Below are 19,869 nucleotides of genomic sequence, written 5' to 3'. Positions count from 1 at the left end.
CAATCTCCCAAACGTGCGCATGAGCACAGTCATCACTACAGCAAGATTGACGCATAGAGGAATAAAATTTATGTCATGAGTGTGTCAACTATTGACAACTCTTTGCAGTTGTCTAAAATCTATTCGATACACGTCCCCTGATAGGGGACGTAACAGGGATTAAACTGATAAGAATAGTACCACTTAACACACCACTCATATAGGATGGCACAGTACATTGCACGGCGCACGCGCAGTGCCCAAAATTGGAAGTAAGAGGACAGACCAACCATCTTTTTCCATCTCCCGGTTACTAAAATCTATTCCGTACACCGGCCCCTGATAGGGGACGTAACGTAACAGGGATTAAACTGATAAGAACAGATTTTTTTAATTAAAAAAAAAAAAAGAGTACAGCCTCTGCGAAGCTGGGTATTTTTTGGCCGTGTTACTGAATGCTCATGCACAATGGCTGTAGGCTCATGCGTCCTTTTGCGGAGGTGACAAACCTGGTCAGTCAAACCCAAGGCAACATCATTGACCTCATCCCATATGTGTTTTTTCTGGAGCGTGCTCTGCGAAGAGTACTGGATCAGGCCGTAGATGCGCCTGAAGAGGAAGAGCTGTGGTCCCCATCACCACCAGAAGCAGCCTTGTCGTTGTCGATTGCTGGACCTGTGGCAACGCAGAGAGAGGAGTCTGAAGAAGAGAAGTCAGAGGAGGAAGGTGGCTTTGAGGAGGTGGAAGACCAATCACAGCAGGCATCCCAGGGGGCTTGTTGTCACCTTTCGGGGACCCTTGGTGTTGTACGTGGCTGGGTGGAGGAAGAAACCTTCAATGACGTCAGTGAGGACAAGGAACGGGACATGGCTAGCTTGGTATCCAACCTTGTGCAAATGGGGAGTTTGCGGTTGTACAAATGGACTGACTGACTGTTAAACGGGGAGTTTGGTCTGTCAGAATTTGGTCTGTCACTGTTAAGCGGGCGTAACCCTTACACTACCTGATTGATACAACATCATACCTGATCGTATACACACACTGAATGTTTTAAAGCACGTTATTCCAAACAATTTAGGAATATTAGGAGATTTATGCCCTTTATGGATTAAAACCCGACTCTGCGTCAACTACGTAATTTTCCATGGGAGTTTTGCCATTGATCCCCCTCCGGCATGCCAAAGTCCAGGTGTTAGTCCCCTTGAAACAACTTTTCCATCACTATTGTGGCCAGAAAGAGTCCCTGTGGGTATTAAAATTCGCCTGCCTATTGAAGTCTATGGCGTTTCGCCCGGTTCGCGCACATTTGCGGAGGTTCGCCGTTCGCGAACGGCAAATTTTAGGTTCGCGACATCACTACTGTAGAACCTTATAAAGTTCAGGAGATGCATAAAAGTTTTCCGTTGTTACACAATAGCCCTGATTTAGCAATTGCTCAATTAGTGAAAGCACAGAAGATGTTGCCATTCCATAATTGCTGTATTTTTCATCAAATTTTGTTCCTTTTCCAGTGTATATCACTGAATTCCAAATGTAGCCCATTGACGATTCGCATAGCATGTAGGATTTTTACGCCAAATCGTGCCCTCTTTGATGCAATGTATTGCACCCAGCTGAGCCTTCCCTTGTAGGCCATTAGACTTTCATCTATGCTGGGCACCGCTCCTCAGGAAGGATGTGCTGGAACTGGAGAGAGTCCAGAGAAGGGCAACAAAGCTAATAAAGCGACTGGAGGATCACAGCTCTGAGAAAAGACTACAAGCATTGAACTTATTCTCTCTGGAGAAGAGACACTTGAGAGGAGATATGATATCAATGTACAAATACAGTACTGGTGACAAACTATTCAGTGAAAGGGAATATAAAAGGACTCACGGCCATTTGGTAAAATGAGAAGAAAAGCAGTTCAACCTAAATTGCCTAAAGCAGGGGTGTCAAACTCAATTTCATCATGGGCCACATCAGCAATGCGTTTGCCCTCAAAGGGCCGGTTGTAGCTGGGTTGCATCAGCAATGCATTTGCCATCAAAGGGCCAGTTGTAGCTGGGTTGCATTATGTACACGGTGCAGAGTTCAGTATTACCTCAGGATTATTCTACGTACAGAGTGAAGGGTTCAGCAGCTCACTATGTACAGATGTCAGGGGTGCGCTACATACAGAGAGCAGGGTTCAGGGGTCCGCCATGTACAGAGTGCAGGGTTCAGAGGTGTGCACTACGTACAGAGAGCAGGGTTCAGAGGTGTGCGCTACGTACAGAGAGCAGGGTTCAGGGGTCCGCTACGTACAGAGAGCAGGGTTCAGTGGTCCGCTACGTACAGAGAGCAGGATTCAGGGGTCTGCTACGTACAGAGAGCAGGGTTAAGGGGTCCGCTACGTACAGAGAGAAGGGTTCAGGGGTCTGCTATGTACAGAGAGCAGGGTTCAGGGGTGTGCGCTACGTACAGAGAGCATGGTTCAGGGGTCCGCTATGTACAGAGAGCAGGGTTCAGTGGTCCGCTACGTACAGAGAGCAGGGTTCAGGGGTCCGCAACGTACAGAGAGCAGGGTTCAGGGGTCCGCTACATACAGAGAGAAGGGTTCAGGGGTCCACTATGTACAGAGTGCAGGGGTCAGCAGCACGTTATGTACAGAGGGCAGGGGTGCGCTACGTACAGAGAGCAGGGTTCAGGGGTAACGACGTACAGAGAGCAGGGTTCAGGGGTCTACTATGTACAGAGTGCAGGGTTCAGAGGTGCGCTGTGCCCACTGGTGCAACATCTCATTTCCACTGCTGATCCTGGGTTCGGACATCTGCACCCAGCACTTTGCCCCATCCCCCCCACCTATAAACACATCTTTCTATAAACCTCTTTAGCTCTCCTCCCTCCCCCCCACCTTCCAAAGAAAACCACACATCTGTACTCTCTCCTACCTGATTTAAGATGGCATTTACAGAATGCTTTCATGGCCACTACTGCTACAAGTCCTCAAAATCCTGCCCTCAAGATGCAGCTGCTTGATGCAGATTAGAACACACAGCCACTGGAGCCGCCAGGTACCTCTGCCACTGACAGACTATGCTGAATCAACAGCGCATGCGCTCAGCTACACACAGCCAGGGAGAGGAGGAGGAGGAGAGTGCAGGAGAGTGTGTTTACTCCTGTTGCCAAGGAGACTTGTTCCGTGACAGCAGAAAGCAGCTGGCGGCTGGGGGCCGCTCCTCGGGCAACATCACAATACCCGGCGGGCCGGATTCAGCCCACGGGCCTTTTGTTTGCCACCTGTGGCCTAAAGGGTTCTATACCATCAGAGCGGTAAGGATGTGGAATTCTCTTCCACAAGCGGTGCAAAACTATTAGATGGGCACCTTAACGACCACAACATACAGGGGTATACAATGTACTATTGACATAGTAACTTATACACACACTCATCATAGGTTGAACTGGATGGACTGGTGTCTTTTTTCAACCTCACTAACTATGTAACTATGAAAACCTCCAGATTTTTAGAGAAATTTTTAAGTACGTTCATTTTTCACCATTTTGCAAAAAAGGCGCAATGTAAAATTTACAAAGATTTGTTATTTATTAACTCAACACAGGATAAGACTTTATATTTAGTAGGAATTCAGCAGGAATTTTGTAAAATTAGCTGTGTTTTTATCTGCCAGTAATGCTTTTAGTGTATTTTTTACAAAAATATTGCTTTGATAAACATCTGCGCAAATTCTGTGTGGCCTAAAAAATCAGTAGCACCTTCTTTTTATTCTAGACCTCGTATGCTTTCAGAAAATGTATAGTTTTGTAGATCTTTCACAAATTCTGAAAGCTGTAGGAGAAAAATGAAAACCTTCAGATTTTTAGAGAAATTTGGATATTTACACTTTTGCGTCTGTTCGATTTTCAATATTTTGCAAAAGGCGCAAATTTAAAGTAACAAATATTTGTAATTTATTACCTTAATACAGTTTAACCACTTAAGCCCCGGAGGATTTGGCTGCTAAAAGACCAGGGGGCAGCGGGGACTCCGATGCACTCCGATTGCCGCCTGACACCCGCGATCACTCCCCGCTGAGAGAGAAGGACTGGCAGCTGTTGTGAACACAGCTGACCCTTCTTTTCTCTGCAATGATCACAGAGCTCCTGTGATCCTTCTATATAGGATCACAGGTCTCTGTGATCATTTCACAAGCCACGCCCCCCACAGTTATACAAAAACAAGGAAGCTGATACAGTCTAAATACTCAATATATGTATATATACACATTACTTACACTATGATTTTACTTAATAGATGCATGATGTGCATCCACCCCTGAGGAAGCGAATTATACTTTTTATATGATGCAGGGCTTTTATCATGGTTTTCATGTATATGCCTATGTAGCGGCCAGAGGAGTAGGGGACTGCAATGCAGAATTCAAGTATGGTACAGCAGACAATGAGGCTGAAGCAGAAACCGGCTTTATTAACCAACAGAGTATAATGGCCGGAGAATGATGTTAACAGATTACATAGGTTTACAGCAAAGTTAACTGCAACGTGATACATAAAATGGCGCTCCCGCCAACGCACACACAGGAATACAGGCTACTCTGCTATATGATCCTATCTGATTCCCGCTAACCGGGACACGTTGCTGCAACGCTCTGTCTACAGAAACCTACTCTATGCCCTGCCACAGGTTAGCACCGGTGCACACTCACAGTTCTGTAGGTACAGCTGCTTTATCTCAGTCTCCGTGATGGTGGATGCAGTAAGGTCTCTGGATCTGTTCCTTGCTGTCTGTAGCTGCAGTCTCTTATGCACTGGTCTGGGTTTCTTTGCAGGTTGTTTATCTTGTTCTGTCACTTGGAGGTCACTGCAGTCTGGCCCCTTGCTCTGTAATTTGCTTGAGGTGCTCTGGGATGTTCTCTCCTCTCTTTCTCTGGTTCTCAGCTGCAGTCCGTAGTACCACAGTTCAGCGCTGTCTCCTCTGGCAAGATCCTGTTGCTCTGTCCCTGGATTATACAGTCTAGATGCCCCCTCAAGGCCACAGCATACCGTCCCTTTTCTCAGCTCAGCACAGCCATCGAGACACGACACCACACCATCCCAGGAACTTCCTGCTTCCTCTTCCTGTCCAGAAAGATTCCCTCACTTAAAGCAACAACAACAACTGTGGATTATTCTCAGGATCCTTGAGGCAAACTCCTCATTTTCCACCCGTACTTCGTAGACCGGGCCATTGGGGTACACTCTCCTGATCACTTTGTAAGGTTGTACCTCCCAACGCTCACTCAACTTGCCTCTGGGACGTTTCTCCCGCACCAGTACCCGGTCTCCAGGTTGCAGCGGAACCTCCTGGAGGGGAGGACGGTCAGTATGAGTTCTCTCTTGCAAACGCTGGCCTGCTAACCGGCGGATGGTCTGGAGCCGCTGACGGTGTTCTTTCAACCATGAGGTGGTCGATCGTTCTATTAAGTCCTGTGGTTGTTCTAAATTCAGTTCAACAATTTCCCGGCCAGCTCTGCCGAACAATAGCATGTATGGAGTATACCCGGTTGTGTTGTGAACCCGATTATTGTAAGCCCAGACTAATTCATGGAGGTAGTCTGGCCAGTGCATCCTTTTGTCTTCCTCTAATGTCCTCAACATCTGAAGCAAGGTCCGGTTGAAGCGCTCGCAGGCCCCATTCCCTTGGGGATGATATGGAGTTGTCCTGGATTTTTCAATGCCATACAGTCGATGTAGCTCCTCCATCACTTTCCCTTGAAAGCACGCTCCTTGATCTGAATGGATCCGCTTCGGACACCCGTAGACTCGGATGAAATCTTGACAGATGGCCCGAGCTGCAGACTCTCGAGTTGGGGTGACCACTGCAAATTTAGAGAAGTGGTCAATCATGAACAGGCAGTATTGTGGACCTCTGGCGGATTGTCCCACGAGAAGATAATCTATCATCAATACTTCCAGCGGTTCTTTGGTCTGTATGGGCTGCATGGGTGCCCTCTGTTCGATGCTTTTGGTGAGTTCACACATTCGACACTGTCGGCAGACTTCCTCAACCGTGGTCTCCAGTCCTGGACAATATACATAGCGTTGCAGCCACTGGAAGGTCTTAACTGGCCCGAAGTGCGCTCCAAATTCATGAGCCTCCTTGGCTACCTCTCGTGCCATGCTTCTGGGTATTACTACCTGCCACCTTGCCTCTATATCAGCAGGCTGCTGCCACTTGCGGTACAAAACAGCTCCATGAACTTCCAGTCTATCCCATTGGTGTAGAATGGATTTCATCTCGGCATCAAGCTCCTTTCTTCTCTGTCAGGTTTTCTTCGCTGGGAAACCCAACCTTTCATCTGCCGCAGTCCGACATCTTCATCCTGTATTCGGCCCCATTCTTCATTGGTTCTTCCTAATGCCTTGGGTAGCACTCGGGCCTCCCCACTTGTCTGTGTTGCAACTGCTGGAGGTGTGAACCTGCGGAAGTCTGGAGTTTCATTCTCTTTTTGTTCATCCAGATCCCCTACTGGAGTCTCAAAAGTAACCCTCGACAGACCATCGGCATTAGTGTTCTCTGTAGCAGAGCGGTAGCGCATCGAGAAGTCATACTTGGCAAGGCGAGCTGCCCAACGCTGCTCCAGGGCTCCCAGCTTGGCAGTATCCAGGGGACAGTTTGACCCTTGGGCCTCCCAGCTGTTCCTCTCTGCAGCTCATTCAGAGGACCCGCTATCTTTGCGTAGTCTTTGATGAATCGCCGGTAATATCCGGTCAGACCGAGGAAAGCCTTCAACTCCCGTGTTCTGGGCGCTGGCCAATGTTGTATTGCAGCCATTTTGTCTTGAGATGGCAGCACCCCATCTTGGGACACCGTATGGCCTAGGTACTCTATCTTCCTCTTGAAGAGATGACACTTCTTTGGCTTTATTTTCAGGCCATGGGATCGCAACCGCTTGAGTACCTGTCCTAGTCGGTCTAGGTGTTCTTGAAAAGTAGCGGAGTATACAATGATATCATCCAAGTATATCAAGGTTGCTTTGAAATTCAGGTCTCCTAGACACTTCTCCATCAGCCGCTGGAAGGTGCTCGGGGCATTGGATAGCCCGAATGGCATTCTGATTGTAGGAACACATGACTAGCGTAGAACAGATGTCACTATAAAACCTGGCTAAACGGCCAACCCACGACCCACTTGCACCCTTTCACCTTTACCTTATCCCAATAATCGAGACGACACCGTAAGTGGAATAAAATTGGCCATAGCAGCCCTTTTATTAACCAATTTCAAATTAAATTAACATAAAGGAAAAACCATTCCTTAAAACAGAAACGTCAAAAAACAGTTAAAGCTTTTGTTGGTCTTTGAGGCCCCCCATTTTAATGTTCAACTAAATACTACACTGCGGGCCCATTTAAACATACTAGGCCTCCAGCCGCAAAACTCCAGCTCTGAGACAACACTCTACCCGCAGTGTACCCATGTTTCCTTCCAGTCAAACTGACCTCAACTGGAACGCACCAGTGGGTCCCGAACCATTATCTTGACTTAAAGGTTCTTGCACCTGCCAGCAAAGACCAACAAAAAGACGCCACCGCACGCCAAGGGTGAAACCTTACCCTTGAGTGCCCCTCCACACCCCCAACGCCCTCTGTATACCGTCCTGCAACCCCAGAGCCCACAGGTCAGTCTCCACGGCATTTAGGTGCACCCCATAGCCCTGCAAGTACCTCCAGGTCTCAACCTCCAACTCCAGGTGCCTAACGACCACGCCCCCATTGCGACAGACAAATTTCCCCACTGCTTTGTTAACTTTTATGCGGGCCCTGTTGACATGCTCCACCGACCTGGCCAAACGCCAGGGAGTACGGGCGATTGTCAGACCAGACGATGATCAGGTCCGGGAAGGACACACGGAGACGCAGGAAATCCAATTGTATGTCCCGTATAAGTTCCCGCATGGATCTAAAGGCCAGATCATTACCCCCCACATGAAGCACCAGCCCATCCGATGCCTGCCCCACTGAGCAAATTTATAGACCTCAGGCACCACTCTGCTCCACATCATACCCGGCACCCCCAGCCAGCGGACGCAGGCTTCCTGTCTGGTAAATCCTAGCTGTCTACCACCGGGACGGACATCTGCTTGCCTGGCACCCCAAATCACATACGAGTGTCCCAATATCCAGACGAGGCACGGTTCACCTGAAAGAAACAAAACAAAAGGCAAAATAACAGCAAACCCCCCGCAGGTTCCTTGTACAAACACAGACGCACATACCAAATCCCCAACGACAATCACAACAGATGAGGACAAACATACAACGAAAACCTCTTAGAATCCCACCTACCAATGCGCTTAACCACATCCTCATCCAACCTCCGTGGCCGCCCCAATGCGGAAGGAGTGTGAGGCATAGCATTTTGCATCCAAACCCAAGACCCTCAAACACTTACGGAACACCCCGATGAATTGATATCTGGACAAGGAAGCCCCATCAGCGTGCACTAAAAATGAGCCACCCACCTGCGGCTGGACAGCCAAAAAAGCACTCGCATTGCTAACCGGGCACAAAGGCGATGCCGGCATTGCAAACAACCGGACCCGCACGCCCCTACCCAACTGATCCGTTTTGGACCGACAGAGCAAAATGTGAACTTCCTCCCCCAGGCGGACACATCCTGCGCCAACAGGCCCCCCGAAACACCCTTAGAGGGGCTCACCAATTCCCCAATCCGAAAGGCCCCAAAAAACGCCAGGCAGAACGCTGCCCGAAAAAGGAGGACTTCATAAGCAGTTAAACACAGCGTACCCAATGTAGCTGAAATATCCTGCAAGAGGGGAAAGGATACAGGGCGCCTACCGTCCTTACGGCGATGGGCCCGCCCATACCCCTTCAGAGCTTGCCGAACAACGAAGTCCTTCGTAAAATCGTAACTACCCTGCAACTTAAACAAGAAGGCCAGGCCGGCCAACTTGCGAGCCACGGCAGACGCCGACCCACCCTTCTCAAACTGTCGCGCCAGAAAATAAAGAACCACCCACCAAACCTCAGGATCCCCGCTATCCAGCTCTGCCAAACGCAGCACCTCCCACCACTCGAGCCATACTTTGGAATATGCTGACCACGTAGCCTCACTCACAGAACGTTGGATCCAGCCGGCGAGGACCCCAAGGCAATCTCCCACAGCCACTCGGGACACGGGACCCCTTGTTGCTCCGCCTCCGGCGCCAGCTCTTGAAACCGGTCCCACTGAAAACGAGACAAGGCGTCAGCTAACGTGTTGACCACCCCCGGAATGTGCACAGCATAAAGAAAAACGTTCAATTTAAGGCAACGCAGCAGCAATTGTCGCAGCAGCCGAACCACCGGCTGCGAGGAAGCCGAGGATCGGTTAATCACCTGTACCACTGCCATGTTATCGCAGTGCAGACGAACCCTCAAATCCCGGAATGCGTCCCCCCAAATCTCCATGGCGAGCGCCACCGGAAACAGTTCCAAAAGGACCATGTTCCGAAGGAGACCTGCCACCGACCATGACGCAGGCCAAGGCGCCGTGCTCCACCGCCCACGATAAAAAGTCCCATACCCAGTGGAACCCGCCGCGTCCATGTACAGCTCCAGGTCAAAATTGCTGACTGGCCCCGACATCCATAAAGCCCTCCCATTGTAGTCGACCAAGAAACTGTGCCACAGTCGCAGGTCCTCCCTATGGTCCTTGTTGAGGCGGATAAAGCGCGGGCGATGTTACTCCCGCCGTGGCCTCCGACAACCTCCTACAAAAAACCCGACCCATTGGCAAAATCCGGCACGCAAAGTTCAGCTTGCCCAACAACGACTGCAAGGAGCGAAGCTGGATTTTGTGAAGGCCCAAGACAGCCTGAATCTTCGACTTGAGCCCAAAGCTTGTCCTCCGGCAGGCGACATTCCATAGCGTCTGAATCCACCACAATGCCCAAGAAGCTAAGCACCGTGGTAGGGCTGGCACAAGCGGAATCCCAAACTGAGCCGCGATGTGCTGCAACGTAGCAAGAAGCACGGCACACACGTTGGAGGAAGGCGGACCCACGCAAAGGAAATCATCCAAATAATGAATGAGGGAATTCGTCCCAGACACGTCCTGCACCACCCACTCCACAAAAGAGCTGAACGTCTCAAACAATGCGCAAGAAATGGAACAACCCATAGGGAGGCAGCGATGTACATAATAAGCCCCCTGCCACCGGCAACCCAACAGGTGAAAACTATCCGGGTGAACCGGAAGCAGCCGAAAGGCGGCTTCAATATCAGCCTTCGCCATGAGTGCCCCCCGCCCATAGCGCCGAACCCAAAACACAGCCGCATCGAAAGGCGTATAAGCCTCCATGCAGGCTGCCGAATCAATCGCATCATTCACCGACCCCCTCTTCGGGAAAGAGAGATGGTGAATGAGACGAAACTTATTGACCTCCTTTTTGGGCACCACACCCAGCGGAGAAACCACCAAATTAGGCAATGGAGGAGCGGGAAACGCTCCACCCATCCGACCCAACGCCACCTCCTTCGCTAGCTTGTCGGACACCACCGCAGTATGCTGCAGTGCGGACCGCAAATTCCGCGCATGAGGGGGAATGGTAGCCATGGAGCAAGGAATACGAAAACCATCTGAAAACCCGGCCTCTAGGAGTTGAGCCGCTGCCCTATATGGGTATCTACTTAGAAAAGGCAGCATCTTTTCCAAGATCACCGGCGTCGTCCCTTTTTTGACCAGGCTCCCCGGAGCGTCCCTTACCCCGCTTGAAACAGCGGGACAACGGATGGGCACCTCCGCAACCCGAGCATTCGTGCTTGTAGCGAAAGGACCCCCCGAACTTACAGGAACCATCGTTGAATTGCCAACAGCAACCCCGCCGCTTATTGACCGACTGCCCGGGGGTAGAAGAACCGCCACCCCCCCCTGGAAAAAACTGCGGGGAAGCCCGCGCCGACGACATAAGCCGCATCCAGAGGCTAATGTCTTTGTGGTCCCAGCGCAGCGACTGTCGAATGGCCTTCCGTTGACGGAACTGCTCATCATACCGCAGCCACGCCGTACCCCCATACACCCTGTACGCCTCACCAATAGCATCCAAGTAAAAGAAGAGAGCCGAACAAGGTTCGGGGTTCTTCTCCCCAATCACACTAGCAAGAATCGCGAACGCCTGCAACCAGTTAGCGAAAGTGCGGGGGATTAACCTATACCGCCGCTTCTCCTCATTCTCCTTCTTGTTCTCCTCCGGCTTGATCCTATCCAAGTTAAATTTTTCCAGCGGCAAAAGAGTAAAGATTTCCACGTACTCACCCTTGACAATCTTCTCCCTGACCTCCGCATTCAGATGCGCACCCAACGGTCCCTCGAAGCAAACATAGACTTCGCACCTCACCGAGTCATCCAACTGGACCGTGTCCCCCTTCTTAGCACTGTCCCCAGCCGCAGCCCCCTTTTCCGACCCCCCTGCCGCATCCCCCACCGCTGTGGAAGCGGCCTCTGGGGATGGCACGACTGCCGCGGCCTGTACGCCAACCGCCCCGTGGGCCCCAGGCGCCGGCACAAGCCCCGCCGTCACCCCCCCAGAAGCGGGCAGGACCCACGCCACCACTGGCGAGGGGCTAGCACCCCCCTGCGTGTCGAAGCGCCCGACCAGCTGCCCGCAGCCCAGACAGCAAGGAAACTAATGCCCCATCTGACCCAACAGCAGCAGGCTTACCACCCGCCAACTGGACAGATGCCACCTCCCCCCTAGTGGGCAACCGCGACCCCGACGCGCTGCCCCCACCTAGACCCAACAGTTCACGTAAAGAATCACAGACAGACACAGAAGTCTCACACTCACCGGGTTGCCCAGGGGTGGTACCACCAGCCGCTGCTCCGGAAGCCCTCTCAGCTGGGCCGCTTGAAGTCGCCTCCTCATCCGAACCCGACAGCTCGCCTTCCGACCGATCCATCGCAGGTGGAGATGCCTCCGTGGAGGGCCATAAAGGGGGCCTGCCCCCGGATGCCCGCAAACTGTGTGGCCGTCCCGTGGAACCCTGCACACCGGTCCCGCCTCCAAATGACTTTCCGGCAGCATGCCCTGAGACTGGAGCGCCCGCCGTGGCATGACCCGTGCCCCTCTGCTGAACTGAAGCCCCGGGCCTAGTGGATCTCGGACACCTATGGGGGCTGCCGGCCAAGGCACCGGAGAGCCCGGCAGCCGCATCACCGCTCCTCCCCCGCTGAGACTCCTCCCCCACACCGAGAACCTCAGGGGAGGAGTCCGCATTCCTGCCTGACTGCCGCCCAGGGGAAGGGGGAGGGGAAACTGAGGCACGCCTACCCCTCCCACCCCCTGAGCTTCACTGCTGCCGAGGATTCCTCCCAGCGGCACCACCGGCCGAAGCAGTGGCACGCTTCGCCGGTGGGCCTGGAGGGTCCCAAACGGGGCTCCTAAAAGATTTACCAGCACGGGGGGGAGTCCGGGGAGAAACGCTCCGGAGGCCTGGTTCTCCGAGCGCGAGTGGAGTCCCGCCCCCCCCGCCGTCGCAGCCGGGCTCTGGTCACCCAGTACCGCCGCGACCTGAGCCTGGACCCAGGCCGCCCCATGAACCGCGGCCGCGGTGCGGAGACGGGAGAGCAAGCAGTCCAGCTCGGCCATCCTGGTGGGGAGAAGCAGGGGACCGCGGGCAGATGTGGGTGATAATGTGCCAGTGGGCAGGGCGGTGAGGAAGCTGCAAGTGCCAGCTGTGTGGCAGCTTCAGCACAGCAGTGGGGAGAGGAAGACCGTGCAGCCGGGAGGAGGCCTGCAGGCAGAGGAAAAAAAGGGGGGGTGCGGATGCCCCGCCGCACACCACGAGGTAGATGTACTGGGCTAGCTGAGGGTGAAGAGCAGGACAGCCGAAAGGAAGCCTGCCCCCTCCGCATTCCCCTAGGAGCCGGGAGAGCCTAGTATGCAGGGAGAGCGGGCAAGCATGCAGCCAGCGGGGGGGGAGGGGGCGGCCGGCTGGAGTACACAGCCGCACACCTGCCTGTCTGATATACCCACCGGAGGGAGATCGGCGAGCGTGCAGCCTGCGGGGGAAGGAGGGAGGGGGGAGGAGGAAGGAGAGAGCTGACCTGGCCGAGCAGCAGCACCGCCGCCACCGGGGGGGGAGGACAGCCCAGATAGCCCAAAGTGCAGACAGGGGAAGTAAGAGGGAGCCAGGCACAGCACAGACAGCAGCAGCAGGAGGGCACCAAGCGCGGAAGGAGGGAGGGAAGGGGGACACCACCTCACCAGGGACGCTTCTTCTGCCAAGTGAGGGGATTTTGGCGCCCCCCAGCAGATCCCACCTCTTCCTGCCTGCCAGCCCCACCTCCCCCTAAGCTAACTAAACAACTTAGGCTCCCCCCATGACACCACTGTCTACTTGTTTCCTAACTTAACCCCTACACTCCCCTGTCCACCTAGTCATGCTGGCCCTATGCTATTGCTCCGATCCTGCTCCGGGCCTCACCCTCCAGGGCAGCCAAAGCAATTTCTACCTGTAACTCTGGGCTGACATTGTAAATTCTTGCAGTGCTCTGTAATCTTGTCACCCAGTCTGACAGTGACATGTTCTTGCCATCAAATTTTGGCAGCAAGTTAAACAGCATGCCCATAGGGAGGGCCCTTGCAGGGGTTCCACCATTGCCTGAGGTACTCACATTAGCATCATGCACATTTCCTTCAGCCACCTCCATCTCTGTAACCGTACCCTGCTCGCAGCTCCACTTGTAACGGCCAGAGGAGTAGGGGACCGCAATGAGGAATTCAAGTACGGTACAGCAGACAATGAGGCTGAAGCAGAAACCGGCTTTATTAACCAACAGAGTATAATGGCCGGAGAATGATGTTAACAGTAATAACAGATTACATAGGCTTACAGCAAAGTTAACTGCAACGTGATACATAAAATGGCGCTCCCGCCAACGCACACACAGGAATACAGGCTACTCTGCTATATGATCCTATCTGATTCCCGCTAACCGGGACACGTTGCTGCAACGCTCTGTCTACATAAACCTGCTCTATGGCCTGCCACAGGTTAGCACCGGTGCACACTCACAGTTCTGTAGGTGCAGCTGCTTTATCTCAGTCTCCGTGATGGTGGATGCAGTAAGGTCTCTGGATCTGTTCCTTGCTGTCTGTAGCTGCAGTCTCTTATGCACTGGTCTGGGTTTCTTTGCAGGTTGTTTATCTTGTTCTGTCACTTGGAGGTCACTGCAGTCTGGCCCCTTGCTCTGTAACTTGCTTGAGGTGCTCTGGGATGTTCTTTCCTCTCTTTCTCTGGTTCTCAGCTGCAATCCGTAGTACCACAGTTCAGCTCTGTCTCCTCTGGCAAGATCCTGTTGCTCTGTCCCTGGATTATACAGTCCAGATGCCCCCTCAAGGCCACAGCATACCGTCCCTTTTCTCAGCTCAGCACAGCCATCGAGACACGACACCACACCGTCCCAGGAACTTCCTGCTTCCTCCTCCTTTCCAGAAAGATTCCCTCACTTAAAGCAACAACAACAACTGTGGCTTATTCTCATTAACAACAACAGTGACATCTTGTGGCTGAAAGATGCATGACAGTCTGTGGGACTTTCTCAATAGAAGTACAGTGTAATGGAGTTTAGTCATTCAAGGGGCTGACCCCCTACACCTATGTGGGATTTTATTATTATATGCTATTATTAATCAGTCTATCCTGTTGTACTGGACTGGACAATACAAATTTGTCATTTGTTTTATAAAATTACTTGAACTATATGGTATGTATTATTTTGTCTTGATAAGTGTGGTGCCTCATATAAACTCCCCTGGGAAAATGCAGCTACTTTTATAGCTTCCTTGTTTTTGTATGGACATTGGGGCTCTGATGTTCATTGTCACCATGTTCCCACGATTGATGGGTGACACCGACTATTTACTGCTGGCGCTACATGCCAGCGTGACGGTCAACACATCTGCTGCCACTAGTGAGGAGACCGCCTTCGCACCCGGCGGCCAAACCTCTCTCTGGCATTCCCCACATCTTTTAGGCAGCAGACATGGCGTTGGGGGACGCCCAATGCAAGCGTTTGGGGACTTTCATGACGGAGCAGAGCCTCACTTTTTTGGCACCATTCCTGGGTTTTCATTTTTTATCACTGTCAAAACTGAGTCCATTTTTTTTTACTTTGTTGTTTTTTAATTATTTTTTCCTTCTTAGCCCTCACTTTTAAGCAACAGTGTTTGGCTTTTGAAGTAATTTGCCCTACACTATATACATTATATAATCTAACCCTGCCAGTCAGCACTACTTTTGGTCATTCATACCTCATACACTTATTATTTTTACAGTCCCTGCCTGGCTTATTGGTTTCTTTAATCTTCCCTTTCTTAATCTGTATTTAGATACATGGGCATACACCTCATCACCGCCAGCTCTGTCCTCCTCACCACCCCTTCGCCCCTTGGTTCCCCCCCCCCCCCCCACGGCTCCCGGGTTAGACTTTCCGGCCAACCACGGTTTCCAGTTTTGTCCTGTTTAGACTGATCCAGTAAGTACAGAACATTGATGGCTTATCTGTCCAATATTTGTCTCATTACTCATGATACAGTCTAGATACCCAATATATGTATATATACATTACTTACACTATGATTTTACTTTATGGACGCATGATGTGCATCCACACCTGAGGAAGCGAATTATACTTCGAGAAATGCGTAGAGTGTATATGATGCAGCGCTTTTATCATGGTTTTCATGTATATGCCTATGTTGGAATTGTATTATTTATATGCTATTATTAATCAGTCTATCCTGTTGTATTGGACAATACAAATTTTGTCATTTGTTTAATAAAATTACTTGAACCATATGGTATGTAACTATTATTTTGTCTTGATAAGTGTGATGCCCTTATATAAAGTCCCCTGGGCAAATGCAGCTACTTTTGTAGCTTCCTTGTTTTTGTGATTATTGTAGTAATGTCACTGGACCCCACAAAAGTGTCAAAAATGTCAGTCAGGGGTCTGATCTGTCTGCCGCAATGTCTCAGTCCCGCAAAAAAATCACAGATCGCCGCCATTACTAGTGAAAAAAAAAAATGACATAAATCTTTCTTGTAGTTAGTAGACGGGATAACCTTTGTGCAAACCAATCAAAATACGCTTATTGCGATTTTTTTACCAAAAATATGTAGCAGAAAACAAATTGGCTTAAAATGTTGAAAAATTTAGTTTTTTACATTTTTTTTTTTGGGAATGTTATATAGCAGAATGTGAAAAATATTGTTTTTTTTTTTTTTTTGGAAGTCTCGCCCTTTTTTTGTTTATAGCACAAAAAATAAAAATTGCAGAGGTGATCAAATACCACCAAAAGAAAACTCTATTTGTGGCAAAAAAAGGACATCAATTTTATTTGGGTAAAGTGTCGCACGACCACGCAATAGTCCACTAAAATAACACAGTGCCGAATCGCAAAATATGGTCATTAAGGGGGAAAATCTTCCGGTCCAGAGGTGGTTAAGGTCTCCCATGCTCCGCCCCTTTTTGAAAATCTCATGAGGGGGAGGGGCATAGTCAATATCACACAAAGCGCAGGTGTCCAAAGGATTGAGAAACCTGATGCAAAAGCTTAATAGAAGAATTTCAAGCTGCCATTGTCTGATTAGCAATTTCTTAAATTTCGAATCGGTTTTTATGTTTACACTATTGAATGTACCACATTGTTCACACACACACACACACACACACACACACACATGATCAAGGCACTACAACTGAATTATAAAAAAAACACATGCAGAATCTGCATTTGGTGTTAACAAATGACAAATAAAATATATGATAAATGTATTTACTTTGAAATGTACTAACTTAAATGTCTTAAAATAAATACCATTAAGTATATTAACTTAAATATATATATATTTATAAGTACATAACTGTTCTCATCCAAGTTGGAAAATAAAACATATAAACTTTAACTGGATAAATGTTGCAGGTTAGGAACTGCAAACATCTACACTCTACACACCAGGATGGGAAATTATGTTTTACATGTTGCTTTTGGGTCATCAAATAGGAAGGGGAGATCAGCAAATGGGCATTCGCTGATCTCCCTTCCCTCCACCTGTTGGTACCTGCCATGCCAATCCTAGGTCTGCCAATGGGTGCATGGAACCCAGGAAACATGGATGAGGTGTGTGTGTGTGTGGGGGGGAGAAGTGGCCGGCACTAACGGGGGTGTGTGGAAGTGATCTGGTGGCTACACTGCTAATGTATTGTTTCCATACAACACTTGGCTTGTCAGGTTTATTTACAGTAAGTGAGATGCTTGATTAGGGTATAACCGAGGCCCACTCTTAGTCTTAAAATGAACCCACTCCCATTCTCTTAACTCTAAACAAAATGCTACTGACAACCGACTTGGAGAAAATTGTGGCCTAGTAGGCCATTTTATTAACAAATAACCAAAATAAACATTTTAAAACATGAAACCATAAATACTCCAGTATCACATAAGAAAGGGGTTGTTGGTCTTGGGAGGCACCAAAAATTCCAATTAAAAACGGTATCAGCATCAAAAATCCAACGGTCCCCAGCCGAACAACACCAGCTCGGGAACAAACACACTTCACCACTGATACCTTCTTGTTACCACTTCCCGGTTAATCCACTACTAACCGGGATACACTAGAGGGCTCCATACCTTAGATGGGTCACCCTATGCACTGTACCAAAAATCTGTTAACGCCTCCAAAGACGCCCAACTGCCACAGCACACAGGTGTGAAGCCGCAAAGCTCGTTGAACACCATCCTGAATACCAAGGGCCCACAAGTCGGTCCCCACCGCATTCAAATGCACTCCATCACCCCGCAGGTAACGCCATGTGTCAACCTCCAGCTCCCTGTGCCTGACCACCAAACCCCCATTGCGGCAGACAAAACGGCTAACAGCCGAGTTCACCTTAATGCGGGCTTTGTTCAGCCTCGCGACCGACCTCGCAAAACGCCACGAGGTCCGGCCGACAATTTCTGACCAAATGATGATCATATCGGGAAAGGAGGAGCGCAGTCGAAGAAAATCAAATTTGATATCTCGGATGAGGTGGCGCATGGATCGGACCCCCAGGTCGTTGCCCCCAGCGTGCAACACCAAGACGCCCGGCGCCCTGTCCAGCCGAGCAAAACTGTGCACTTCTGGCAGGACCTTGCACCAGAGCAAGCCCGGCGCGCCTATCCATCTAACAGTGGCCTCCTCCCTGGAGAAACCAAATTGGTGTCCGTTGGGCCGCACCTCCGCCCGCCTAGCCCCCCAGAACACATATGAATGCCCCACGATCCATATAAGGCAGGCAGCTCCCTCTGTAACGAAAACAGCAAGAAAACATGACAAACAAATCAATAACAGCACAGCCCCCCCTTTCCACTACTTACAACAAATGAGGAAGAACGTACAGTTTAAAACGGTTAGATTCCCACCTACCAATCCGCTTTAAAACCAAGTCATCCACTCCCCACCTGGCGGCCTCAGTAGCCGCCCCGATGCGGAAGGAGTGCGAAGAGTAATCGCCGGCCCTGTAACCCAGAACAGACAGACACCTCCGAAACACTTACCCAAACTGAAACCTGGACACGGATGAGCCGTCCATATGCACCAGGAAAGAACCCCCAACAGGCGGGTGTGCCCCCAGAAACTCTTGCAACACGGACACCGGGCAGAGGGGGGAACCCCCCACCCGGTACATGCGGACATACGTACCCCTGCCGGCTTGGTCGGTTTTGGATATCCACAGAAGAGCCAGAACAACTTACCTCTCCCGCCAACAGGCCACCAGGAACCTTCCTATTATTGCTAACCAATTCCCCAATACGGAAAGCCCCAAAAAAGGCCAAAACAAAGGCTGTCTTGAACAACAATGCCTCGTACTGGGAAGAGCACGTGCAGCGCACCTGACTCACCAACTCCCCCAGCATTCCAAACGAGATTGGACGACGGCCGTCCGGCCGACGAGAACCCCGCCGATAACCCTTCAAGGCCTGGCGAATCACAAAGTCTTTTGTAAAATCAGGGAGACCCCACATTTTGAACAGGAAGGCCAAACCCGCCAGCTTACGGCCGATGGCCGATGCCGACACCCCCTGCTCAAAATTCAAACAAAGGAAATACAGCACAAGGGATGGATAGTCCATACTTACCGCACCTGCTCCAACCCGCTCCAGAAGGCCCGCCCACTCCCGCCATACCTTGGAATACGCAGTCCACGTGACATCACTCAGCGACCGTCTGACCAAACCAGAGGCGATCCCAACGCAATTCGCCACAGTTCCGGCGGACAAGGCTCCCCCTCTTGCCAACTCCCGGAACCGGTCCAGCTGAAACCGAGACAAAGCGTCAGCCACCGAGTTCGCCACTCCAGGCAAATGAACAGCATACAAGAAAATATTCAACTGCAAACAACGTAGAACCAAGTGACGTAACAACCTGATCACCGGTGGAGATGAACCGGAAAGCCGATTGATAACCTGCACCACGCCCATGTTGTCACAGTTCAGACGTACCTTTTTGTCACTGAATTCCGCCCCCCACAGTTCCACCGCAACCACCACTGGAAAAAGTTCCAACAGAACCAAATTCCGCAAGAACCCAGCCTCACGCCACGCCGCAGGCCAACGCTCCGCACACCACCGTCCCCCGAGGTAAGCGCCAAAGCCAGTGGAGCCAGCCGCATCTGTGTACAACTCCAGATCGCAGCTACTAACCAGGCCCCTCTGCCAAAGCGACCGACCATTAAAGGACGTCAAGAAGACATGCCAGACCCGCAAATCTTCGGCATGCTCCGCAGTCAACGTAACATAGTGATGCGGCGACCGGATACCGGCCGTAGCAGCCGAAAAGCGTCGGCTGAAAACCTGGCCCATTGGCATAATACGG

General features: G+C 50.7%; 1 protein-coding gene across 1 annotated transcript; it reads right to left on the bottom strand.

Annotated features, from left to right (window-relative positions):
- Positions 1-10,631: 10,631 nt before the first annotated feature.
- Positions 10,632-19,019, bottom strand: LOC309566907 (uncharacterized protein; the record flags this gene model as incomplete). The annotated part of the gene is made up of 2 exons (XM_082272248.1): positions 10,632-11,603; positions 18,750-19,019. The coding sequence occupies 2 exons, from the start codon at positions 19,017-19,019 to the stop codon at positions 10,632-10,634; spliced, it is 1,242 nt and encodes a 413-aa protein (XP_082128374.1).
- Positions 19,020-19,869: the final 850 nt, after the last annotated feature.

The sequence above is a fragment of the Pelophylax lessonae genome (assembly GCF_965119305.1).
Source record: "Pelophylax lessonae genome assembly, chromosome: 11".
In the NCBI taxonomy this organism is placed as follows: Eukaryota; Metazoa; Chordata; class Amphibia; order Anura; family Ranidae; genus Pelophylax; species Pelophylax lessonae.
Note: the sequence above shows the minus strand (reverse complement) of the source record. Positions and strands in the feature narration are given on the sequence as shown.